The 28000-nt window shown below is 45.3% G+C and overlaps 1 protein-coding gene across 1 annotated transcript in view; it reads right to left on the reverse strand.

Moving 5' to 3' along the window:
- VDR (vitamin D receptor) overlaps positions 1 to 28000 on the reverse strand; it is a 363421-nt gene that overhangs the window by 79228 nt on the left and 256193 nt on the right. The window contains exons 4-5 of the mRNA XM_063952232.1: positions 6901 to 7085; positions 1746 to 1845 (exon numbers count right to left, since the gene is read on the reverse strand). Coding sequence (XP_063808302.1) covers positions 1746 to 1845; positions 6901 to 7085 — 285 coding nt within the window. The remainder of the gene's footprint in view (positions 1 to 1745; positions 1846 to 6900; positions 7086 to 28000) is intronic.

Consider the following 28000-nt stretch of genomic DNA (forward strand, 5'->3'; position numbering starts at 1 on the left):
CAGTTCATGGTTGGTTGGTGTTAGTATTAAGTGGCTAGATTATCTAAAATCCAAAAAGACTTGACTTCCCCTTCCCCAATTGAGTATAAATCATCCTTTCTGTAGAAAAGAGGTGTACTGCAGTGTAAGTCACTTTTTAAACACTGTGGTAGCAGTTTTAGGGTTTTTTGCATAATGGGTTTATTTTCACAGTGTGTGACCAACTGCACACAGTCATCATCATCATCAGTGCAACACTTACACCAGGATGGGAAGACCTGTAATTCAGACTACTGCAGGCAGCTATGTTTGCGACTTTTCTGTGGCCATTTAAGTTGAACTTTGCGACTACTTGCCCAAACTACGCCCTCACGTTGGCTGCGTTTGTACACCTACTGCCCGCATGTGCATACCCATTCCAGCCTCTAGAATACCGTAAGCAAATTGCAGCCAAAAAAAGGAGCGAGTCATGTCTGTGCCTCACTCTTTATAAGGCCCTTAGGTGCAAAATTCTGCTAATTTCTTGAGCAGAATTTGATCTAAATTACTACAGAATTTACCTACGATTTTTTGTTCCCTCAAGATGTGTAATTTATTGGTTCCATTCGGTTATCACGGCACAGTAACGTAAGTGAAACAGGATAACAGGCTCTGTCACACTGTTGCTGTGAGAAGGCATACTCTTTATGGAACATGTAGCCTCCCATCTAATGATGCCTTTGTCATTGCTCATTACCCACAGCCACCACCAGCTTGCAGAATGTGAGGTCAGGAGGTATTGGATGCAACAAGAGAGGCAATTTTATCTGTCCTGGAAGGAACAATGCATAATACTGCACCATGTATGAACTGGCATATACAGATGGCACAAAAGGTAGTCATGTTGTTACGTTTCTGAGTGTACCACCCTTTTCAAAACTAGGTGAATGTTTGTTACATATGTCTGCAGAGCTCTCAGGATATTACTTAATGTGTTTCATCTTTGATAACATTTGACTGCTTTCATTTAAATTCTTCCTTTGCCCTCTGATCTTGTTTTTATTGGTGCACTGCCAGGATTGATGGGTCATAACTAATGGGTTGTCTGCTGATAGCAATATGTCACTGGTGTTCTTAGACTTTGTGATAATTCTTAGTAAATGTCATCTTTAATCATTCATGTATTAAAACATGCCAAGCATATTTAGATACATACATCCTGACAGCACATTTTTGTAGCGTAATGTTTTGTAACATTGCATTCAGGTATCCACTGTCTTCCTGTTCCATCATCTCTTACCTCGCTTTGATGTTGAGTAGCACATGGGGTCAGAGGGGTGCCCTTCACAGCGCACACACAGTGCAGCTCCATCTATGTGATGAAAGAAAACTCTGGGGGAGGTGTATCAAGCCTTCTAAAGAGTGGAGAAGTTGACCATAGCAACCCGTTAGCGATAATCTATAATTGTATAGAATGCACTCGATAAACGCTAGCCTCTTTAGGAGGCTTGACACATCTCCCCCTGTGTCTGCAGCGGAAGCTCTCACTGATGATGTTACCCACTCTCTGTACATACATTTTCTGCATCATGCCTAAAGCAATGGTATTTACAAATTCACTCTTTTACCCCGTGGCCATGGCGTTCCGATCCTTAGGAAATTCTTTAGCAGTGCTCATCACAGTGACTTTAGAGGGAGGCAATTGGTGCTAATCTAGGGTAATAGCATGCCAAGTAATAAGACATTTACTGCCCCAAATTCTGTCCCTTCTACAGTCCTAAATGTACCTGGGGAGGAGTTAAAGGCATCAGAGTCTGAGGAATAGCTCTGGGTTTGAACAGATGAGGATCTTGTGATTCTTCTAGTCACATTTTCTCTGACTGGTGGCTAAAAATAAAGAAAAATCAATTTTAAACATACTCCAAAAAGAAATTAAATATTCCACAACATGTATTAAGTAGAAGAAAACCTACATTACTAAGCACAATAACATGGAGAAAATGAAAAAAAATAATAAATGAAGTTAATGTTCACACAACTTCCAAGACATTATTTCCGGACAGGGAAAATGGCTAAAATAGTCCTGACTGAAGATGCTACTGCCAGAGGACCAAGCATAGCCCATATAACTCCAATAATATGGAACTTTAAATAAAAAATACTAAACTGAACTAAGAGTATGAAGGTGAAACTGGAAAAATGTAACAGAGTGGTAAATGGCCAAAGCCCATTATGGTGGGAGTAGTCTGATACTTGTACTGCAAATGAAGCTTATTCCATCTGGAAAGGGGAGTAGTTAATGTATTTTCAGTAGATGGGATACTGACGTATGGGATCCCTACAGTCAGTAGACTGGTGCTGGAATCCCAACGCCTGTCAAAATGCTGATGCTGGAATCCCAGCAGCCAGAATCCTGAACGTATGGCAGGGAGGGTTAGGCTGCGGAGGGAGATGTCAGGGTTAGGTTCTAGGGGGATGGTTAGAGTAAAGGGGGGTACACACGTGGCGATTTTTACTTACTTTCTAAGCAATCTGACTACATTGCTTAGAAATCAAGCACACATCGCTCCGTGTGTAGGGTGCCGGCGACAACAATGCGTAGTCCCATGTGTCAATATCGCCGGCTCTAGATTTGGCATGCATGCATGCATGCCAAATCTAGTTGGATCGCTCACTTCACCGCTGGGTGAAGTGAACATCCCCCCCATCCCTCCTCGCTCAGCACACATCGCGCTGTGCTGAGCAGGTGAGAGATGTGTGCTGAGCGTTCTGTGCTAGATTGCTCAGCACACATCTCCCCCCGTGTCTACCCCCTTTTAGGGTTAGTTTAGTTGCTCAAACCGGTTGGGATTATGGCAGTTGGGATGTCGGTGTCGGCATTCTGATTGCCAGTATCCTGACTGCCGGTATCCTGTACCCAACCCCAGTAGGTCAAAGTAGGGGCTTAAACTGTGGTTTCAAATGTTGGGAAGTGTAAGAACACAAGGAAGATATATATTCCATCACTTTGACTATGAGAGTGATTTTAGACTCAATCCACAAAGTATATCATACTTTTTTCTTAACCGTGTAGAGAAATAAAATTGTGTGACCATAGCGTTTCCTTGGTATGGCTTGGAGTGCCAATACATCATGTTACTCATTTTGTGTCTCCTTTAGAGTTGCAGTACTGCACATATGTATCCAATGCTGCATTAAATACACTGAACTATCTTAGATTTGCGGACTTTAATTCCTGGAGTGTCAAAGTGGACAACTAAATAGTACAGTAAAGGTACATGGCCTGAATTCAATTAGCCATGGTAAATGCTTTGTTTACTGCTGCTCGACTTTGGGGTATATTCAATAACTGTCGGAAGCTGCCGTCTTGTCGGAAAGACGGCAGCTTCCGACAGTTTTAGGTCAGAAAGGGTCCCGACCTATTCATTAGGGCCCCATTTATTCCGGCAAGTCGGGAAACCCGACTTGTCGGAATGCATGCTGATCAGCTGCTTCAGCTGCCGATCAGCGTGCATTGTCGGAAGCGGGGCCAAACCCGACAGGTTTTAGCCCCGTTTCCGACAAACTCAATCCGACTTCAAAACAATTCGGATTGAGATGGGGAGACGGGGAGCGGTGCGGCGGGCTATGGGGATCGGGGATGAGAGGTACCTTGACGGCCGTCCCCAGTCAGGCACCTCTCTCCCTGCAGTGCCTCCACCCGCCACAGACATCACCCTCCGCTGGCCACCACTGGAAGCTCCCACCGCCGCACACAGCTGCCCAGCTCCGCCCGCCACCCGCAGCAGCCCAGCTCCTCCCGCCGCTGCTGTCAGCGCACCCGGCAGGCTGCTGACAGCAGCGGCAGGACAGGACCCCGGGTACAGCCAAATCCGACAGTCGGATTTGGACGTCCATTGAATAGGGGTTGTTGGGTCCATTCCGACAACTGCATGTCGGAATGGACCCGACTCTTATTGAATATACCCCTTAATGTTAATACAGGTTGAGTATTCTTTATCCAAAATGCTTGGGACCATAAGTATTTTGAATGTTGGATTTTTCTGTATTTTGGAATAATTGCATACCATAATGAGATATCATGGCGATGGGACCCAAGTCTAAGCACAGAATGCATTTATGTTTCATATACACCATATACACACAGCCTGAAGGTAATTTTAGCCAATATTTGTAATAACTTTGTGCAGAAAACAAACCTTGTGTACACACACACACAATTACACACTATTCATTTATGTGTTGTATACACCTTATACACACAGCCTGAAAGTCATTTAATACAATATTTTTAATAACTGTGTATTAATCAAATTTTGTTTACATTGAGCCATCAGAAAACAAAGATTTCATTATCTCACTCTCACGAAAAAAATTCCGTATTTCGGAAAATTTGAATATGGGATACTCAACCTGTACTGTGTACCATGCGGTAATATTACTTACTGCGCGTATGCACATTCCCATTTACTGTGCAATTCAATTCCGAAAGATTTATCCTGGCTGTACCCCCAAAAAGTGCAAACTGACAGTGGATAACAGTATAGTAGTCTATTAGTGACCAAAGTAATGTTGGATCTTAAAAGGTGCCAAATAGCTGATTTTTGCATTTTTTAATAACTGGCAGATAATAATAGACAGCATGTGTTTTCAGTATATTAAATGCTGTAGATGAATTTAGGGTGCATACAAATGTCTGTAAGTTGTTTTTTTAGCAATTGAAGCCACTTTGAAAAATTTGGTAAAGAATTCTGTAACTCCCACCTGCAGGTTTAAAAACACAGATTCAATAAATACAACAAACCCATATACCTGTCCTACATCAATTAACCCATTATATTGCATTTTTTTTGCAGAATATTACATTAAAATTTTTATCAAAATAGGAATTTTTAGGTGTTTTGGGCCTAATTCTGAGTTGATCGCAGCATCAAATTTGTTAGCAGTTGGGCAAAACCATGTGCACTGCAGGGGGGGCAGATATAACATGTGCAGAGAGAGTTAGATTTGGGTGAGGTGTATTCAAACTGAAATCTAAATTGCAGTGTAAAACTAAAGCAGCCAGTATTTACCCTGCACAGAAACAATATAACCCACCCTAATCTAACGCTCTCTGCAAATGTTATATCTGCCTCCCCTGCAGTGCACATGGTTTTGCCCAATTGCTAACAAACTTGCTGCTGCAATCAACTCAGAATTACCCCCTTTGTGCCAGGCCATGTTAAGTTGCATTTAACTGTGTAAATGGGTTAATGTTCCTAATTGAATTCGGCTAGCATGCCCCCACAAGATACAACTTAGTGAGACGTATGCATCCATCATGCATTATTACTATTATTATTATCATCATCGTCAATTTTGTTTCCCTTTTGTCATAATTACTATTACTATAGTCAAAGTTCGCAAATCTGTTTGGATTCATGTTTAAATTACTCTTAAAATCAAATAAAAAAAAGTATGCATTTCGTTTAAGTCAGAATTAAACATAATAAGAACGTAGTTACTGTAGTGTCTGCAGAATTGCAAGTTACAGATTTCTGATAATTAAAAATGCATAACTAAAAAACAAACTGTGGTAAGTAGAGCAAATAAGGAGCAACCTACTACCCCTGGAACTCTGCTGGTCTGAGCCTATTCAGGTAAGAGCTCACTACCCTGGGGGTTGCGACTGAAATGCGCCCAAATGGGACATTTCAAGATCACATCCATTACTGTAGTTGAGTTTAGTCACTTTAGACGGGAGATCAGGAATGATATACAGGTTGAGTATCCCTTATCCAAAATGCTTGGGACGAGAGGTATTTTGGATATCGGATTTTTCCGTATTTTGGAATAATTGCATATCATAATGAGATATCATGGTGATGGGACCTAAGTCTAAGCACATAATGTATTTATGTTTCATATACACCTTATACACACAGCCTGAAGGTCATTTTAGTCAATATTTTTTATAACTTTGTACATTAAACAAAGTGTGTGTACATTCACACAATTCATGTATGTTTCATATACACCTTATACACACAGCCTGAAGGTCATTTAATACAATATTTTTAATAACTTTGTGTATTAAACAAAGTTTGTGTACATTGAGTCATAAAAAAACAAAGGTTTCACTATCTCACTCTCACTCAAAAAAGTCTGTATTTCGGAATATTCCGTATTTCGGAATATTTGGATATGGGATACTCAACCTGTATCAATTGAATAGCACCCAATAGGACAAACTAAGATATATAAGGTGATTTATTAAGCTGTGAAAAGAGTGGAGAAGTGGACCAGTGAAGAGGTTGCCCATACTGTAGCAACCAATCAGCGTCTGCCTATCATTTTAATTAATGAGCTTGATAAGTGCAACCTCAAAGATGATTTGTCTCCACTGATCCATTTCTACTCTCTTTTCACTGCTTGATACATGACCTCGTTAGTAATTTCACAACAGTAATTCATCTTTTTAATCATCTCAAGTGAAATGTTTTTTTTACCTTATTACATTCTTTATCTGATAGGAAAGGTAATCAGTGTCTAAATGAGGTTTCCACAAAAAGTGTTTGTTAAGAAAGAGAGCAACAAAGTTGGCACACTGTCAGTTGTCTGCAGATGTAGGTGACTCATTGATAGGGCGGTTTATGCTCGGAACTTGGTTGAGTCAGAATAAAAAAAACAACTGTAATCTGGAATGGTAAGAAAACAATTGTCTTCTTTTCTTTAGCACTGAATGCTGCCCAATTTGTTACAAAGAAATTCATATCACACGGTTTATTATAAGATGATTTGTAAATCATTATTCATATTTTTGGTGCCTTAGGATTCTGGGTCATTGATCAGTATAATTCATTTTCACGTTATGCTTTTTCACACAGGATTTGCCAAACATGTATTGATTGCATAACACAAGTGCAGAATGAGCAAATAAACCACAGTAATTAATATCATTACCCTGAACTGATTAAAATCTGAATAGGTTGGATCGTAAGTTTTACGATGTGCGTCCAACAAAGTGTCAATAATGTTCTGTTGCTCATCTGTTAATTTGGGTCTTTGAGACACTTTCAGCGCTTCTTCTTCTTTACGTTTCATTATCATTTCCCTCTTCCTCTGAACCTCTTCATCTGTTAGAATAACTGGAAGAAAGAAACCATCATATAATAACAGTAGCTGACTAATCACTAAAGATGATGAACATTGTCCATGTTGCCTCTCCTGGAAGAGTGAAAAATCAACATTTCGAAGAGTCCATACCACCACACTACCTTCCAGGTGCCACTTTAAAGCATTTATAAACGTTCTTGCACCAGGGATCAGCTTTTTCCAATATAAACAACAGTGATTTAATAGTTACAAAGTACATAAAATATCTAAGTTACAGTATCACCTTTCACTAGATCTAATAGAGACTTCCCATTCTAAGCTCTTCTTACTATTGAATTTTTAACCATTGCAGAGTGACAAAGAAGCAGCACTCCCACAGATAACAGAGAGCACAGGTTGAGAGGATGAGCAAAATTCTGCTATCACAATGTTGGAAAACTGATGTAGAAAATTAGCCATCAAAGTGCTTACTTCATTCCCTCTAGAGTCTCCAAACCTCCCTATCTCTCCATCACTGAGGACAACATTATGACCGGGATGTAATGAAGTCTGGGTTCGGCAGCTGTGTTGGATGCCGGCCAACTCAGACAGTTTTAAACGGCTCAAACAGGTATAAGGCATGGTTTAACCATGTACATGATTTCCCCTTTAAAAAAACGTCCAACGTTGTCGGTCATCCCGCAAGGCCGCCAAACTCTGACTTTATTCCATCCCGGCCTATGCGCGCGTCTGTTCCTCATGTCCACAGCCTGGGAATCATCCTCAACTTTTCCCTTTCCTTCACCCCCACAACTAGTCCCTCAAGCATGATTAGTGATTAGATAAGTGGACTCCAGTTAACAAAATTCCAACAGGTTAAATTTTAGGATTTCTAACTGTGGAAACAGGTGAGATAATCACGGACCCAGCAAAATAAGATTTTACTTACCGATAAATCTATTTCTCGGAGTCCGTAGTGGATGCTGGGGTTCCTGAAAGGACCATGGGGAATAGCGGCTCCGCAGGAGACAGGGCACAAAAAGTAAAGCTTTTCCAGATCAGGTGGTGTGCACTGGCTCCTCCCCCTATGACCCTCCTCCAGACTCCAGTTAGGTACTGTGCCCGGACGAGCGTACACAATAAGGGAGGATTTTGAATCCCGGGTAAGACTCATACCAGCCACACCAATCACACCGTACAACTTGTGATCTAAACCCAGTTAACAGTATGATAACAGCGGAGCCTCTGAAAGATGGCTTCCTTCAACAATAACCCGAATTAGTTAACAATAACTATGTACAATTATTGCAGATAATCCGCACTTGGGATGGGCGCCCAGCATCCACTACGGACTCCGAGAAATAGATTTATCGGTAAGTAAAATCTTATTTTCTCTATCGTCCTAGTGGATGCTGGGGTTCCTGAAAGGACCATGGGGATTATACCAAAGCTCCCAAACGGGCGGGAGAGTGCGGATGACTCTGCAGCACCGAATGAGAGAACTCCAGGTCCTCCTTAGCCAGAGTATCAAATTTGTAAAATTTTACAAACGTGTTCTCCCCTGACCACGTAGCTGCTCGGCAAAGTTGTAATGCCGAGACCCCTCGGGCAGCCGCCCAAGATGAGCCCACCTTCCTTGTGGAGTGGGCCTTTACAGATTTAGGCTGTGGCAGGCCTGCCACAGAATGTGCAAGTTGGATTGTGCTACAGATCCAACGAGCAATCGTCTGCTTAGACGCAGGAGCACCCATCTTGTTGGGTGCATACAATATAAACAACGAGTCAGATTTTCTGACTCCAGCTGTCCTTGCAATATATATTTTTAATGCTCTGACAACGTCCAGTAACTTGGAGTCCTCCAAGTCACTTGTAGCCGCAGGCACTACAATAGGCTGGTTCAGATGAAATGCTGACACCACCTTAGGGAGAAAATGCGGACGAGTACGCAGTTCTGCCCTGTCCGAATGGAAAATCAGATATGGGCTTTTGTAAGATAAAGCTGCCAGTTCTGACACTCTCCTGGCCGAAGCCAGGGCTAGAAGCATGGTCACTTTCCATGTGAGATATTTCAAATCCACCTTCTTTAGTGGTTCAAACCAATGAGATTTTAGAAAGTCCAAAACCACATTGAGATCCCACGGTGCCACTGGAGGCACCACAGGAGGCTGTATATGTAGCACTCCCTTAACAAAGGTCTGGACTTCAGGGACTGAAGCCAATTCTTTTTGAAAGAAAATCGACAGGGCCGAAATTTGAACCTTAATAGATCCCAATTTGAGACCCATAGACAATCCTGATTGCAGGAAATGTAGGAATCGACCCAGTTGAAATTCCTCCGTCGGAGCACTCCGATCTTCGCACCACGCAACATATTTTCGCCAAATTCGGTGATAATGTTGCACGGTTACTTCCTTCCTTGCTTTAATCAAAGTAGGAATGACTTCTTCCGGCATGCCTTTTTCCTTTAGGATCCGGCGTTCAACCGCCATGCCGTCAAACGCAGCCGCGGTAAGTCTTGAAACAGACAGGGACCCTGCTGAAGCAAGTCCCTCCTTAGAGGTAGAGGCCACGGATCTTCCGTGATCATCTCTTGAAGTTCCGGGTACCAAGTCCTTCTTGGCCAATCCGGAACCACTAGTATCGTCCTTACGCCTCTTTGCCGTATAATTCTCAATACTTTTGGTATGAGAGGCAGAGGAGGAAACACATACACCGACTGGTACACCCAAGGCGTTACCAGCGCGTCCACAGCTATTGCCTGCGGATCTCTTGACCTGGCGCAATACCTGTCCAGTTTTTTGTTGAGGCGAGACGCCATCATGTCCACCATTGGTCTTTCCCAACGGGTTACCAGCAAGTGGAAGACTTCTGGATGAAGTCCCCACTCTCCCGGGTGAAGATCGTGTCTGCTGAGGAAGTCTGCTTCCCAGTTGTCCACTCCCGGGATGAACACTGCTGACAGTGCTATCACATGATTCTCTGCCCAGCGAAGAATCCTTGCAGCTTCTGCCATTGCACTCCTGCTTCTTGTGCCGCCCTGTCTGTTCACATGGGCGACTGCCGTGATGTTGTCCGACTGGATCAACACCGGTTTTCCCTGAAGCAGAGGTTCTGCCTGGCTTAGAGCATTGTATATTGCTCTTAGTTCCAGAATGTTTATGTGAAGAGACGTTTCCAGGCTCGTCCATACTCCCTGGAAGTTTCTTCCTTGTGTGACTGCTCCCCAGCCTCTCAGGCTGGCGTCCGTGGTCACCAGGATCCAATCCTGTATGCCGAATCTGCGGCCCTCCAATAGATGAGCACTCTGCAACCACCACAGAAGAGACACCCTTGTCCTTGGAGACAGGGTTATCCGCAGGTGCATCTGAAGATGCGACCCTGACCATTTGTCCAACAGATCCCTTTGGAAAATTCTTGCGTGGAATCTGCCGAATGGAATTGCTTCGTAAGAAGCCACCATTTTTCCCAGGACTCTTGTGCATTGATGTACAGACACCTTTCCTGGTTTTAGGAGGTTCCTGACAAGCTCGGATAACTCCTTGGCTTTTTCCTCCGGGAGAAAAACCTTTTTCTGAACCGTGTCCAGAATCATCCCTAGGAACAGCAGACGAGTTGTCGGCATTAACTGGGATTTTGGAATATTCAGAATCCACCCGTGCTGTTTTAGCACTTCTTGAGACAGTGCTAATCCCATCTCTAGCTGTTCTCTGGACCTTGCCCTTATTAGGAGATCGTCCAAGTATGGGATAATTAATATGCCTTTTCTTCGAAGAAGAATCATCATCTCGGCCATTACCTTTGTAAAGACCCGAGGTGCCGTGGACAATCCGAACGGCAGCGTCTGAAACTGATAGTGACAGTTTTGTACAACGAACCTGAGGTACCCCTGGTGTGAGGGGTAAATTGGAACGTGGAGATACGCATCCTTGATGTCCAAGGATACCATAAAGTCCCCCTCTTCCAGGTTCGCTATCACTGCTCTGAGTGACTCCATCTTGAACTTGAACTTCTTTATGTACAGGTTCAAGGACTTCAGATTTAGAATAGGCCTTACCGAGCCATCCGGCTTCGGTACCACAAAAAGAGTGGAATAATACCCCTTCCCTTGTTGTAGAAGAGGTACCTTGACTATCACCTGCTGAGAGTACAGCTTGTGAATGGCTTCCAAAACCGTCTCCCTTTCGGAGGGGGACGTTGGTAAAGCAGACTTCAGGAAACGGCGAGGTGGATCTGTCTCTAATTCCAACCTGTACCCCTGAGATATTATCTGCAGGATCCAGGGATCTACCTGCGAGTGAGCCCACTGCGCGCTGTAATTTTTGAGACGACCACCCACCGTCCCCGAGTCCGCTTGAGAAGCCCCAGCGTCATGCTGAGGCTTTTGTAGAAGCCGGGGAAGGCTTCTGTTCCTGGGAAGGAGCTGCCTGTTGCTGTCTCTTCCCTCGACCTCTGCCTCGTGGCAGATATGAATAGCCCTTTGCTCTCTTATTTTTAAAGGAACGAAAGGGCTGCGGTTGAAAAGTCGGTGCCTTTTTCTGTTGGGGAGTGACTTGAGGTAGAAAGGTGGATTTCCCGGCTGTAGCCGTGGCCACCAAATCTGATAGACCGACTCCAAATAACTCCTCCCCTTTATACGGCAAAACTTCCATATGTCGTTTTGAATCCGCATCGCCTGTCCACTGTCGCGTCCATAAAGCTCTTCTGGCCGAAATGGACATAGCACTTACCCGTGATGCCAGTGTGCAGATATCCCTCTGTGCATCACGCATATAAAGAAATGCATCCTTTATTTGTTCTAAAGACAGTAAAATATTGTCCCTGTCCAGGGTATCAATATTTTCAATCAGGGACTCTGACCAAACTACCCCAGCACTGCACATCCAGGCAGTCGCTATAGCTGGTCGTAGTATAACACCTGCATGTGTGTATATACTTTTTTGGATATTTTCCATCCTCCTATCTGATGGATCTTTAAGTGCGGCCGTCTCAGGAGAGGGTAACGCCACTTGTTTAGATAAGCGTGTTAGCGCCTTGTCCACCCTAGGAGGTGTTTCCCAGCGCTCCCTAACCTCTGGCGGGAAAGGGTATAATGCCAATAATTTCTTTGAAATTATCAGCTTTTTATCAGGGGCAACCCACGCTTCATTACACACGTCATTTAATTCTTCTGATTCAGGAAAAACTATAGGTAGTTTTTTCACACCCCACATAATACCCTGTTTAGTGGTACCTGTAGTATCAGCTAAATGTAACGCCTCCTTCATTGCCAAAATCATATAACGTGTGGCCCTACTGGAAAATACGGTTGATTCGTCACCGTCACCACTGGAGTCAGTGCCTGTGTCTGGGTCTGTGTCGACCGACTGAGGCAAAGGGCGTTTCACAGCCCCTGACGGTGTTTGAGTCGCCTGGACAGGCACTAATTGATTGTCCGGCCGTCTCATGTCGTCAAACGACTGCTTTAGCGTGTTGACACTATCCCGTAGTTCCATAAATAAAGGCATCCATTCTGGTGTCGACTCCCTAGGGGGTGACATCCTCATATTTGGCAATTGCTCTGCCTCCACACCAATATCGTCCTCATACATGTCGACACACACGTACCGACACACAGCAGACACACAGGGAATGCTCCTAACGAAGACAGGACCCACTAGCCCTTTGGGGAGACAGAGGGAGAGTTTGCCAGCACACACCAAAAGCGCTATATATAACAGGGATAGCCTTATAATAAGTGCTCCCTTATAGCTGCTTTATATATATCAAAATATCGCCATAAATTTGCCCCCCCTCTCTGTTTTACCCTGTTTCTGTAGTGCAGTGCAGGGGAGAGACCTGGGAGCCGTCCTGACCAGCGGAGCTGTGAGAGGAAATGGCGCCGTGTGCTGAGGAGATAGGCCCCGCCCCTTTTCCGGCGGGCTCGTCTCCCGCTATTTAGTGAATCCAGGCAGGGGTTAAATATCTCCATATAGCCTCTGGGGGCTATATGTGAGGTATTTTTAGCCTTTATATAGGTTACATTTGCCTCCCAGGGCGCCCCCCCCCAGCGCCCTGCACCCTCAGTGACTGCGTGTGAAGTGTGCTGAGAGGAAAATGGCGCACAGCTGCAGTGCTGTGCGCTACCTTTAGAAGACTGCAGGAGTCTTCAGCCGCCGATTCTGGACCTCTTCTGACTTCAGCATCTGCAAGGGGGCCGGCGGCGCGGCTCCGGTGACCATCCAGGCTGTACCTGTGATCGTCCCTCTGGAGCTGATGTCCAGTAGCCAAGAAGCCAATCCATCCTGCACGCAGGTGAGTTCACTTCTTCTCCCCTCAGTCCCTCGTTGCAGTGATCCTGTTGCCAGCAGGACTCACTGTAAAATAAAAAACCTAAGCTAAACTTTTTCTAAGCAGCTCTTTAGGAGAGCCACCTAGATTGCACCCTTCTCGGCCGGGCACAAAAATCTAACTGGAGTCTGGAGGAGGGTCATAGGGGGAGGAGCCAGTGCACACCACCTGATCTGGAAAAGCTTTACTTTTTGTGCCCTGTCTCCTGCGGAGCCGCTATTCCCCATGGTCCTTTCAGGAACCCCAGCATCCACTAGGACGATAGAGAAAATAGGTTAACTAACCTTTGCATGATAAAGAAATCCAGAAAACATGGCCTGTTGGTGGTACTTGGGGGCTGGAGTTGAAAACCACTGTGATAGACCATTTCTCACATATTTGCTACAGATGTGTCCTCCCTCATAATTTCTGCAGTTACGTTAAGCCCTAATAATTATTATACATTCTCTGTAAACCGGTGTGTAATGTGTGTGCGCTATATTAATATCGGTTAATAACGAAATCTATAAAATAAAGTATTTCAAACTTATTTTGGATACACTGTATTTCAGTGCATAATGTCCTCTGTAATATTTTAGTTTTAGTTCACTTTGTTAGAGTCAGGTCAGACAGTTTATAATTCTTTTCTGTTTTGATTTTCTAAAAATTAAAGTTCACAAAAGCGGGTAGGATCTCAAACCAGCCGCCGGTTCGTGAGCCAATCAGAGCTTGCGGACCTGCAGCCAATCAGGAGCCGCCGTTGCCGGTTCACGAGCTCTGATTGGCTCACGAACCGGTGGCTGGTTTGAGGTCCTACACGCTGCCGCCGCCCGACATACCCACGCTCTCCTCCCTGCCCTGACCCCTGACTTCTGAGACACGCCACAGCACTAAGGGGTGTGCGCTCTCCTCCCCTCCCCTGACACACAGCAGCAGCGGTGAGCAGCACAGTGGGGTGGGGGGCATGTGTAGGGCAATATGTATCTGGCACTGTGGAGGCATGTGTGTATCTGGCACTGTGGGGGGCATTTGTGTATCTGGCACTGTGGGGGGCATTTGTGTATCTGGGACTGCGGGGGGCATTTGTGTATCTGGCACTGCGGGGGGCATTTGTGTATCTGGCACTGCGGGGGGCATTTGTGTATCTGGCACTGTGGGGGCATTTGTGTATCTGGCACTGCGGGGCATATGTGTATCTGGCACTGTGGCAGCATATGGTTATCTGGCACTGTGGCGACATATGTGTATCTGGCACTGCACTATTGGGGCATATGTGTATCATGTCCCATTTTAATTGGCCACACCCATTTTTTGGCACACGCACACTCAGTACCACTAACAGGCATAACTACTGGGGGGCAGGATCATTTTTAAGTTGATAATTTTTGTATGGCCCCCGAAGGATTTTATAAATATCCAAATGGTCCTGGATAGAAAAAAAAAAAAAGGTTCCCCACCCCTGCCCTAACCAAACATAAAGAGAGGTGCTACCATGCTGAGACTTGTAGTGCAACACACACAAAAAGGAATGCAGGTGCACTCTCCAAACGGGTGTAGTATGGTGTGCCGGCGGCCGGGCTCCCGGCGACCAGCATACCGGCGCCGGGAGCCCGACCGCCAGCATACCGACAGCGTGGCGAGCGCAAATGAGCCCCTTGCGGGCTCGCTGTGCTCGCCGCGCTGCGAGCACGGTGGTGCGCTATGCGCTCCACGCTATTTTATTCTCCCACCCGGGGGGTCGTGGACCTCCACGAGGGAGAAAAAGTGTCGGCATGTCGGCTGTCAGGATTCCGGTGCCGGTATACTGCGCGCCGGGATCCCGACAGTCGGCATACTGAAGACCACCCCTCCAAACACTGCTAATCAGAATAATTGTAAATATAGCTGCCAGGTGCGCCTCAATGCTGGATGCTGATGATGGTGGTGCCGCTCCTGAGAATATTGGACTCTCATTATTTGCAGCCTATTTAACATTGGCACAATCTTGGGAACTATCACTGCTGAGACTTTCACACCAGAGCTGGCTGCAGATGCTATTGGTGACAGCTAATTCCAGCACTATGGGGGGCATTGTGTCCACCGTGCATGTGCAGAACTGACCCGTTCGCACCGCTGCGATGAACCGCAGCGTGCGAACGGGTAGGAGTGACCCCCTATATTAGCAAATTTCTCCCACTTGCATACAATATAAAGCTCTATTGGCCATCTGGCTACAGTGTGTGACAGGGCTATCAGAAATAAGAGCTGGACATTGCTCCAATAATCCCTATAAGGACTATTTTACTATGCAAATATCCGTAATGGAAACATCGACAACTTCTGTGTGGTGAGACTATATAAGCCCTGCTTTTTCTATAATTTGCTTCTTTCCTATTAACTTTTGAATAAACTGTGGCTTTTTTACATGCTGGAATTTGTTTCTATGATATTATCTAGCTCAGTGGTTCTCAAACTTTTTTGAATCACGCCGCCCTAGAGTATCACATTTGTTTTCACGGCACCCCTAGCCCTAAAGTTTCTTACTGAGAAATTTAGAAAGAAATATTAAATTAAGTAAATTGAGTTTATATGCCATATTTAGGTTCAATTGTGTGGTGAGGGACAAGATTTGCATCTGCTTGTCCACAGATTATATGACTGGCAGGAACCAGCATTGGTTTTGCCTATTTCACTGACCATATATAATTTGAATTGGTCCTGGATCGCTAATCCAAGGCACCCCTGCAAGTGTCCCGAGGCACCCCAGGGTGCAACGGCATACAGTTTGAGAACCACTGAATTCTAGCCACTTGATTGCTATTTTTTGTTACATTTTATGCTAACACTCCTGGGAGTATTGACTTTTCTAGCTTATATTTTGAGTGCTGTGAATTTTAAGACTATTAAATTATTATTTACATTATACTGAGTTTGTGTTCATTAACAGTCCTAGCATTGCTCATAATAATGTTTTCTCTTTGTAGGGCCCCTTATGTTAATATAGAATATCTACCAGGCTCCTCCAGTTTTGTTTTTTTCTCATAATAAAGAGACTGAGTTTGTGATTGGTCCTCCCACAGCTATTTCACATTGGCTAACAAACCAGCACAAGTCTAGGAAAAATGTAAAACAAATGTACTTCTGCTCATAATCTTACTACAAAGATTAAATGGAATCCATGTTTTCTACCTCTGTTTTGCTTTCATATTTTTTCAAGTGAAAAGTAGATAAAACATAGACACATAGGGGTATATGCAATTGCGGGCCGTTTTTGGATTCGACACAATTCGACAGTCGAATCCCGACCGCCGGGACCCGAATTCGACATATTCAATAAAAAACGTATTCGACAGTCCCGCTGTCGAAAAACGGACCAATTGACGGATAGTGTGCGTCCTGGATTCGACTTCATGGACGGCACAAAAGTGTTCAATAATCTTGAAAAAAAATGTGTGGGGTCCCCCCTCCTAAGCATAACCAGCCTCGGGCTCTTTGAGCCAGTCCTGGTTGTAAAAATACGGGGGAAAAATGACAGGGGATCCTCCATATTTTAACAACCAGCACCGGGCTCTGCGCCTGGTCCTGGTGCCAAAAATACGGGGGACAAAACACGTAGGGGTCCCCCGTATTTTTCACACCAGCACCGGGCTCCACTAGCCAGGTACATAATGCCACAGCCGGGGGACACTTTTATATAGGTCCCTGCGGCCCTGGCATTAAATCACTAACTAGTCACCCCTGGCCGGGGTGCCCTGGAGGAGTGGGGACCCCTTAAATCAAGGGGTCCCACCCTCCAGCCACCCAAGGGCCAGGGGTGAAGCCTGAGGCTGTCACCCTCATCCAAGGGCGGCGGATGGGGGGCTGATAGCCTTGTGTCAAATAAAAGAATATTGTTTTTTGTAGCAGAACTACAAGTCCCAGCAAGCCTCCCCGCAAGCTGGTATGTGGAGAACCACAAGTACCAGCATGCGGGGGAAACGGGCCCGCTGGTACCTGTAGTTCTACTACAAAAAAAATACCCAAATACAAACAGTACACACACACACCGTGACAGTATAACTTTATTACATACATGCACACCGACATACACACATACTTACCTATGTTGACACGAAGTGTCGGTCCCCTTCTCAACGTAGAATCCACGGGGTACCTGTAAATAAAATTATACTCACAACAATCCAGTGTAGATCGGTCCTCTTCTTTGTTTGTAATCCACGTACTTGACAAAATAAAAAAAACGACAAACATGATCCACGCACTGAAAGGGGTCCCATGTATACACATGGGACCCCTTTCCCCGACTGCCGGGACCCCCGTGACTGCTATCAAAGAGGGTCCCTTCAGCTAATCAGGGAGCGCCACGTCGTGGCCTTCTCCTGATTGCGCCGCCTGACAGCTCAGACGCGCACAGCCAATCGAGATACACTGTAGCGCATAGGCGCTCCATTGTATCCAATGGTGGGAACTTTGCGGTCAGCGGTTGACCGCGAGGTTATGTGGGGTCACATTTTGCCAAGTACGTGGATTACAAACAAAGAAGAGGACGATCTACACTGGATTGTTGTGAGTATAATTTTATTTACAGGTACCCCGTGGATTCTACGTGGAGAAGGGGACAGACACTTCGTGTCAACATAGGTAAGTATGTGTGAATGTCGGTGTGCATGTATGTAATAAAGTTATACTGTCACGGTGTGTGTGTACTGTTTTTATTTGGGTATTTTTTTTGTAGTAGAACTACAGGTACCAGCGGGCCCGTTCCCCCCCCCGCATGCTGGTACTTGTGGTTCTCCAAGTACCAGCTTGCGGGGGAGGCTTGCTGGGACTTGTAGTTCTGCTACAAAAAACAATATTTTTTTTTTGACACAAGGCTATCAGCCCCCCATCCGCCGCCTTTGGATGGGGGGGGGGGGGGGGGGGGGGAGGAGCCTCGGGCTTCACCCCTGGCCCCAGGGTGGCTGGAGGGGGTGTTCCCTTGATTTAAGGGGTCTCCACTCCTCCAGGGTACCCCGGCCAGGGGTGACTAGTTAGTGATTTAATGCCAGGGCCGCAGGGACCTATATAAAAAAGTGTCCCCCGGCTGTGGCATTATCTCTCTGACTAGTGGAGCCCGGTGCTGGTGTGAAAAATACGGGGGATCCCCTGTCATTTCCCCCCCGTATTTTTACAACCAGGACTGGCTCAAAGAACCCGAGGCTGGTTATGCTTAGGAGGGGGGACCCCACGCATTTTTTTTCTGAAATTTTAACCCATTCCCACTGAAAAACATGCACTGATCTCTCCATATTATTTTAGTCAGTAAAAAAAAAAAAAAAATCTTTAAAAAAAATCTATTAAATAATACTTGCGGCTCATAAATAGACAAACCAAGTAGATAATCCCTTCTAATATAAATAGATATGCTATTAGCAATAAAAAAAAACACAAAAAAAAAACATGTTTTTAAAAATTTTTATTAGATCACAACAGCTAAATGAGGCGGAATGAAATTGACGAAATGACTGTCGAAAAGCACTGTTGTCGAATCGACATTCTTTAATTGAATATACTTTTGTCGAAAAGCCGCATTTTTACCATTGCAGACATGTCGAATTTAACAAATGTCGAATTGCAAAAAGTCGAATCTGAAACGGCAGTTTTTTTTGTCAAAAAGTACTGTATTGCATTGTCGAATCCTATTCGACAGGTTTTTTTTGTCGAAAATGCCCCGTTTTTCGACATTTGCGGCAATTCGACCGCAATTGCATATACCCCATAGAATATGATAATAACCACTTAGCCCATCTAGTCTGCCCATGTACATACATACACTTACACACGAGGGTTAAGTTTTGTTGGGAGCCAATTAAATCACCAGTATATATTTGGATTGTGGGAAGAAACCTGAGTACCCGGAGGAAAACCACACAAACATGGGGAGAATATACAAACTCCACACAGTTAGGACCATGGTGGAAACTGAACCAAATACCTCAGTGCTGTGAGGCAGTAATGCGAACTATTGCGAGAATGTGTGACTATATGCAAATGTGTGCAGTACCTAAAAAGTCATATTACTGTTGCTTACTTAAGGCACATATAGGCTGACAAGAGAACTTCATGGCCCTGAAAGCAGTATTTATTTTGGGGGAAATCAATTTAACATTATATGGCTCCAAGTTCAGTAACATTCACAAATGTAGTACTGTGGTATTTTACCACAAGCAAATCATCCACAGCTTGAAATAGAGAGGGTAAGCAGTTCAGAGGGTAATATAAAACAGACAATTATATTTTATATTTATAAACTACTGAGATTCAGTGTAAACATAATGTGAATGTAGACCATGCCTCATTAGAACTCCAATAATATATGAAAGATCTGCTTTCCAAATGCCAACCCAAAAAATAACCATATACTGTATAGTATTCTGCACATTAAGAATATTATTACCCTATGATTAAAGTATTTTCAATTGTTTCTGCCTTGATCTACTTCATAAGGTGGTCAAACTTCCCCTACTGAAGCCGGACTTTGTTATCGTATGCTTGATGAGACCTATGCAATTTACTGGACCGTATCTCCCCCTTACTTAACCTCTTCCCCCTCCCCTATGTACCCATATCCCCCTTTCTGTAGCCGTATTAGGCATTTCTAATAATTCAATATAAATGATTGATGTAAAAAAATAAAATTATATATCTATATATCTATATGTGTGTGTGTAATAATATAAACAGTATATATCACTGATGGACTACGACCAAGTCACATTCTTCCCTGGGAGGTCACTGACTGTTTTTAACACTGGTAAGGATCTTGCTACAATACTTTTTTTTTATGCTAAAAAATAAGATTTTAAACCTACCGGTAAATCTTTTTTTCCTAGTCCGTAGAGGATGCTGGGGACTCCGTAAGGACCATGGGGAATAGACGGGCTCCGCAGGAGACATGGGCACTAAAAAGAACTTTAGGTATGGGTGTGCACTGGCTCCTCCTTCTATGCCCCTCCTCCAGACCTCAGTTAGAGAAACTGTGCCCAGAGGAAACAGACAGTACGAGAAAAGGATTTTGGAAATCCAAGGGCAAGATTCATACCAGCCACACCATTCACACCGTATAACATGGGATACACGAACCAGTCAACAGTATGAAACAAAACCAGTATCAGTCCAAAACTGATCCAAACTGAAAACATAACCCTTATGTAAGCAACAACTATATACAAGTCTTGTAGGATGTTGTCCGCACTGGGACGGGCGCCCAGCATCCTCTACGGACTAGGAGAAAAAGATTTACCGGTAGGTTTAAAATCTTATTTTCTCTTACGTCCTAGAGGATGCTGGGGACTCCGTAAGGACCATGGGGATTATACCAAAGCTCCAAAACGGGCGGGAGAGTGCGGATGACTCTGCAGCACCGAATGAGCAAACATTAGGTCCTCATCAGCCAGGGTATCAAACTTGTAGAATTTTGCAAAAGTGTTTGAACCCGACCAAGTCGCCACTCGGCAAAGTTGTAATGCCGAGACGCCTCGGGCAGCCGCCCAAGAAGAGCCCAACTTCCTAGTGGAATGGGCCTTTACTGAATTCGGTAACAGCAATCCAGCCGTAGAATGAGCCTGCTGAATCGTGTTACAGATCCAGCGAGCAATAGTCTGCTTAGACGCAGGAGCGACAACTTTGTTGGCTGCATACAGGATAAACAGGGCCTCTGTTTTCCTAACCCGAGCCGTTCTGGCCACATACATTTTCAATGCCCTGACCACATCCAGGGACTCTGAATCCTCCACGTCCCTAGTAGCCACCGGTACCACAATAGTTGGTTCATATGAAAAGAAGAAACCACCTTAGGCAAAAACTGAGGATGAGTCTGCAACTCAGCTCTATCCACATGAAAAATCAGATAAGGGCTTTTATGAGACAAAGCCGCCAACTCCGACACTCGCCGCGCCGAAGCCAAAGCCAATAACATGACCACTTTCCAAGTGAGATACTTCAATTCAACTGTTTGAAGAGGTTCAAACCAGTGAGACTTAAGAAACCGTAACACCACGTTAAGGTCCCATGGTGCCACCGGAGGCACAAAAGGAGGCTGGATATGCAGCACCCCTTTCATGAAAGTCTGGACTTCTGGAAGAGAAGCCAATTCCTTTTGAAAGAAAATGGATAGGGACGAAATCTGAACCTTAATGGAGCCTAACTTTAGGCCCAAATTCACTCCAGTTTGCCGGAAGTGGAGAAAACGGCCCAGATGGAATTCTTCCGGAGGAGCAGTCTCGGCTTCGCACCAAGATACATACTTCCTCCAGATACGGTGATAATGTTTCGATGTCACCTCCTTCCTAGCCTTTATCAGAGTAGGAATGACCTCATCCGGAATGCCCTTTTCCGCTAGGATCCTGCGTTCAACCGCCATGCCGTCAAACGCAGTCGCAGTAAGTCCTGGAACAGACAGGGCCCTTGTTGTAACAGGTCTTCCCTGAGAGGAAGAGGCCACGGATCTTCTGTGAGCATTTCCTGCAGATCCGGATACCAGGCCCTTCGAGGCCAATCTGGAACAATGAGAATTGTCTGAATCACTCTTCGTCTTATGATTCTCAGTTTCTTTGAGATGAGATGAAGAGGAGGGAACACATAGACCGACTGAAACACCCACGGTGTCACCAGTGCGTCCACTGCCACCACCTGAGGGTCCCTTGACCTGGCACAATATCTCGGAAGTTTCTTGTTGAGGCGTGAAGCCATCATGTCTATTTGAGGCAGTCCCCACTGACTTGCAATCTCTGCGAAGACTTCCTGATGAAGTCCCCACTCTCCTGGATGCAGATCGTGTCTGCTTAGGAATTCTGCCTCCCAGTTGTCCACTGTCGGAATGAAGACTGCTGACAGAGCGCTTACATGACTTTCCGCCCATCGAAGAATCTTCGAGGCTTCTGCCATTGCCACTCTGCTCCTTGTGCCACCTTTGCGGTTTACATGAGCCACTGCTGTGATGTTGTCTGACTGAATCAGAACCGGTAGACCTCGAAGTAAGATCTCCGCTTGACGAAGGCCGTTGTATATGGCCCTTAATTCCAGTACGTTGATGTGTAGACAAGTCTCCTGGCTTGACCACAGACCTTGGAAGTTTCTTCCCTGTGCGACTGCTCCCCATCCTCGGAGGCTCGCGTCCGTGGTCACCAGAACCCAGTCCTGAATGCCGAACCTGCGACCCTCTAGAAGGTGAGCACTCTGCAGCCACCACAAGAGAGATACCCTGGCCCTGGGTGACAGGCGGATCATCTGATGAATCTGTAGATGTGACCCGGACCACTTGTCCAGAAGGTCCCACTGAAAAGTCCTGGCATGGAACCTGCAGAATGGAATGGCCTCGTAAGACTCCACCATCTTTCCCAGAACTCGAGTGCAGTGATGTACCGACACCCTGTCTGGCTTTAACAGGTCTCTGACCAAGCTCTGAAGTCACTGGGCCTTTTCCATCGGGAGAAAGACCCTCTTTTGTTCCGTGTCCAGAATCATGCCTAAGAAAGGCAATCGGGTCGTTGGAACTAACTGTGACTTCGGTGACTTGTTGCAACACCCTCAGGGAGAGAGATACGCTGTCCAGCAACTGTTCTCTCGATCTCGCTTTTATCAGGAGATCGTCCAAGTATGGAATAATTGTGACACCCTGCTTGCGCAGGAGCACCATCATCTCTGCCATTAATTAGGTAAAAATCCTCGGGGCCGTGGAAAGCCCAAACGGCAACGACTGAAATTGGTAATGACAATCCTGCACCACAAATCTCAGGAACGCCTGATGAGGTTGATATATGGGGACATGAAGGTATGCATCCTTTATGTCTAGGGACACCATATAATCTCCCCCTTCCAGACTTGCGATGACCGGTCTGAGCGATTCCATCTTGAACTTGAACCTCTTTAAGTATAGGTTTAAGGATTTTAAATTCAGAATGGGACTGACCGAACCGTCCGGTTTCGAGACCACAAACAGGGTTGAGTAACAGCCCATCCCCTGCTGCAGCAGGGGAACTTTGACCACCACTTGTTGAAGGCACAACTTTTGAATTGCTGCCAAAACTACCTCCCTCTCTGGGGAAGAAGTCGGCAGTGCCGATTTGAAAAACCGTCGAGGAGGCACCTCTTCGAATTCCAGCTTGTACCCCTGGGAAACAATGTCTATTGCCCAGGGATCCACCTGAGAGTGAACCCAGACTTGGCTGAAAAGTCGAAGACGTGCCCCCACAGGAGCGGACTCCCCCCCCCCCCCCCCCCCCCGCGCGGAGCCCCAGCGTCATGCGGTGGATTTAGTAAAAGCCGGGGAGGACTTTTGTTCCTGGGAACTGGCTGTAGCTGACAGCTTTTTCCCTTTGCCCTTACCTCTTGCAAGAAAGGCAGATCCCCGAGCTCTCTTGGATTTATGCGACCGAAAGGACTGCATCTGATAATGTGGCGCTTTCTTAGGCTGTGAGGAAACATAAGGTAAAAAGGTTGATTTACCTGCAGTAGCCGTGGAAACTAGGTCCGCGAGACTTTCCCCAAACAATTCCTCACTCTTGTAAGGCAAAACCTCCATATGCCGTTTCGAGTCAGCATCACCCGTCCACTGTCGGGTCCACAGTGCTCGCCTGGCAGAAAATCGCCATAGCATTCGCTCTGGAACCCAGTATGCCCACATCCCTCTGAGCCTCTCTCATATAAAGGACCGCATCCTTAATATGGCCCAGGGTCAATAAAATAGTTTCCTTATCCATCGTATCCATATCAGCAGAAAAGGTATCGGTCCACGCCATTACAGCTTTACAAACCCAAGCCGACGCTATTGCCGGCCTGAGTAATGTACTGGTATGTGTGTAAATTGACTTCAAGGTAGTTTCCTGCTTGCGATCAGCAGGATTCCTGAGGGCAGCGGTATCCTGAGACAGCAGTGCCACCTTTTTGGAAAGGCCCGTCAACGCATTGACCACCCTTGGGGAGGATTCCCACCGTATCCTGTCCTTGATCGGGAAAGGATACGCCATAAGAATCCTTTTGGGAATCTGCAGTTTCTTGTCTGGAGTTTCCCAAGCACTTTCAAATAACTCATTTAATTCAAAAGAAGGTGGAAAAGTAACCTCAGGCTTCTTTTCTTTAAACATGTGGATCTTTGGATTAGGTACAGCGGGGTCATCTATAATATGCAGCACATCCTTTATAGCAATAATCATATAATGAATACTCATTGCCAATTTTGGCTGCAACCTCGCATCATCATAATCGACACTGGATTCAGAATCCGTGTCGGTATCTGTGTCAACTACCGGAGAAAGTGGGCATTTTTGAGACCCAGAAGGCCCCTGTGACATAGGGAAAGGCAGGGCATGACCCTCTGTACCGTCCCTGGACTCTGCTTTGTCCAAACGTTTGTGCAATAAATTCACATTTGCATTTAAAATATTCCACATATCCATCCAGTCATGTGTCGGCGTTGCCGACGGAGACACCACACTCATGCGCTCCACCTCATCCCTAGGAGAGCCTTCCGCTTCAGACATGCCGACACGCACGTACCGACACACCACACACTCAGGGAAAGCTCTAATCTGGAGACCGTTCCCCCACAAGGCCCTTTGAAGAGAGAGAGAGAGAGAGTATGCCAGCACACACCCAGCGCCAATAACCCTGGAAAGAATTACCCAGATACAGCGCTTCTTTATATATGTACTGCGCCAAATTATGTGCCCCCCCCCCCTTCTTTAAAACCCTCTGTCACCGGTGATCAGCAGGGGAGAGTCCGGGGAGCCAGCTTCTCAGCGTGTGCTGTGGAGAAAATGGCGCTGGTGAGTGCTGAGGGAGGAGCCCTGCCCCTCTCAGTGGCGGGCTTCGGTCCCGCTCTTTTAAAACAACTGGCGGGGATTCACTGTAAATAACACAAAAAAGTGTATATATATGTATAGCCAGTCTTAGAGGTATACATTGCTGCCCCCCCCCCCGTGCCCTGCACCCAACAGTCTGCGCTGTGTGTGTTCTGTGAAGGAGCAATGGCGCGCGTTACCTCAGTGAAGCTCTGAAGTCTTCTGCCGCCTTTGAAGTCTTCTGTCTTCCTATACTCACCCGGCTTCTATCTTCCGGCTCTGCGAGGAGGACGGTGGCGCGGCTCCGGGACGAACCGCTAGGCGAGACCTGCGTTCTGACTCCCTCTGGAGCTAATGGTGTCCAGTAGCCTAAGAAGCAGAGCCGAGCACTTAAGTAGGTCTGCTTCTCTCTCCTCAGTCCCACGGTGCAGGGAGCCTGTTGCCAGCAGTGCTCCCTGAAAATAAAAAACCTAACAAAATACTTTCTTTCAGGAAGCTCAGGAGAGCTCCCTGTAGTGCACCCAGTCTCCTCTGGGCACAGTATTAAACTGAGGTCTGGAGGAGGGGCATAGAGGGAGGAGCCAATGCACACCCATACCTAAAGTTCTTTTTTAGTGCCCATGTCTCCTGCGGAGCCCGTCTATTCCCCATGGTCCTTACGGAGTCCCCAGCATCCTCTAGGACGTAAGAAAAAGTTATGTTTTTCTCCTGGCAGTTCATGCACCAGACACGGCAACATTCTGGCATGTCTGCACAGTTTCTTAAGGGTGTACAATATTTATACCCAGAAACATCTGCAAGGGTCATGATCAATGATGCCCCCTCAGATTTATTTACCATTGGGAATAGAGCCAAACAGGAAAGCCCTGTTACCCCTAATATTTACTGTAAGAGCCTTTGGCATCTGCCATCAGAGCTACTAGGATGTACCCGGGGTAAAGATATGGAATCGTAAAGTAATGTTATACACACACTTGTGACTTATCATTCCACTCTGAATGATTTGGTGTCCTAAGATCCTCACAAAGGTGCTGATTGTAGAAAAAAAAACAAAAACAAAACAGGAATGTCAAACAGATAATCAGAAAGTCATACACACAAAAAATGTCCTAAACGATGCGTCACATTTGTGCACAAATGTACTTCAGCCTGCCAGATCCAAACATCCGATCTCACTGCTTTTGGGGCGATACTTGGCCCCCAGGTGCTACATATACACTCTGAGTTACTGGGCCGAGCAGCCGACAATCTCACTGTGTACAATATAGGAATGAGCGACAGCATTTTCTATATAGATACAGGTTGAGTATCCCTTATCCAAAATGCTTGGGACCAGAAGTATTTTGGATATCGGATTTTTCAGTATGTTGGAATAATTGCATACCATAGTGAGATATCATGGTGATGGGACCTAAATCTAAGCACAGAAAGCATTTATGTTACATATACACCTTATACACACAGCCTGAAGGTCATTTTAGCCAATATTTTTAATAACTTTGTGCATTAAACCAAGTTTGTGTACATTCACACAATTCATTTATGTTTCATATACACCTTATACACACAGCCTGAAGGTCATTGAATACAATATGTTTAATAACTTTGTGTATTAAACAAAGTTTGTGTACATTGAGCCATCAAAAAACAAAGTTTTCACTATCTCAGTCTCAGTCAAAAAAAGTCCGTATTTCGGAATATTCCGTATTTCGGAATATTTGGATATGGGATACTCAACCTGTATATAGAAAAAGCTCAGCAATCCCTATGTTGATCGTAAGGGGAAATGCAGCATAGATCGAAAACAATTCTGCCCCAATCATCCATTGCGATGGCTGATGTAATTCAAACTTTGGCCAACTAACCTTATTAAAGCACCATATTACACTGTTCAATACTAAACTCAACAGTGAAGAATTAATTTATGCAAAATGAGCTAAGAAACTTACTCTAGGTAGGTTACACTTTTATTGGAAAAAAATAATATAAACAATTTTAAATTTAGGGCATTTGGCAAAAATCAGTAACAATGGGTCTTTACACAGTTGTTTGTTCATAAATAGAAGCTTAAATTGTAGTTTAACTTAAATTAATAATTGACTGCGGCTGATCTCCATAATCACTACAGTACCTTTTGAACGTGACTATTTGGCAAAGGGAAATATTCCATGCTACTTTATATCTATTTTTATCTCCGATTAGTATTCTTTAATAACTTAGTGGCTTAAGTGGAGTTTACAAATTAACTCCAGGAAGTCAGTATGTCTAAGATAAGGCCAGGGATGTATTTTTAATATGCTCACATATACAGTACCTATCCTTTTTGTGTCATATAGAGCGAGATGCCTGACGCAATTCCTGTGCTGTGGACTTTTTCCTCAATTTTGTATATTAGTTTGCCAATAGTGTATTAGGGGCCTAATTCAGACCTGATCGCTGGGCTGCTAATTTTGCTGTCCTGCATTCAGACAGTCGCCGCCCAAGGGGAGTGTATATTCACCCGTGCAAGTGTGCGATCGCATGTGTACGCTGTGCTACAAATGTCCCTCAGTCAGCGGACAGCTGCAAATCCGTTCGCACCTCACTCACCATCCAATGTTTGTTCCACTGTGTGCAGTCTGTGCGCAGCCCAGGACTGACTTCTACAGTGCGATGAGAACAGGCAGATCGGGTCCGGAGCTGATGTCACATATCCTCAGTAAAAAAACGCTTGGGAATGCCTGCATTTTCCCTGACACTCCCGGAACACGGTCAGTTACCACCCACAAACTGCCTCTTCCTGTCAATCAGCATGCGAATGGCTGTGCGATTGAAATTGTCGCACCAGCTTGTCGCTGACCGGCGATGCCTGCTGTTGTTTGGCG

This window comes from Pseudophryne corroboree, chromosome 2 (genome assembly GCF_028390025.1).
Source record: "Pseudophryne corroboree isolate aPseCor3 chromosome 2, aPseCor3.hap2, whole genome shotgun sequence".
Lineage (NCBI taxonomy): Eukaryota > Metazoa > Chordata > Amphibia > Anura > Myobatrachidae > Pseudophryne > Pseudophryne corroboree.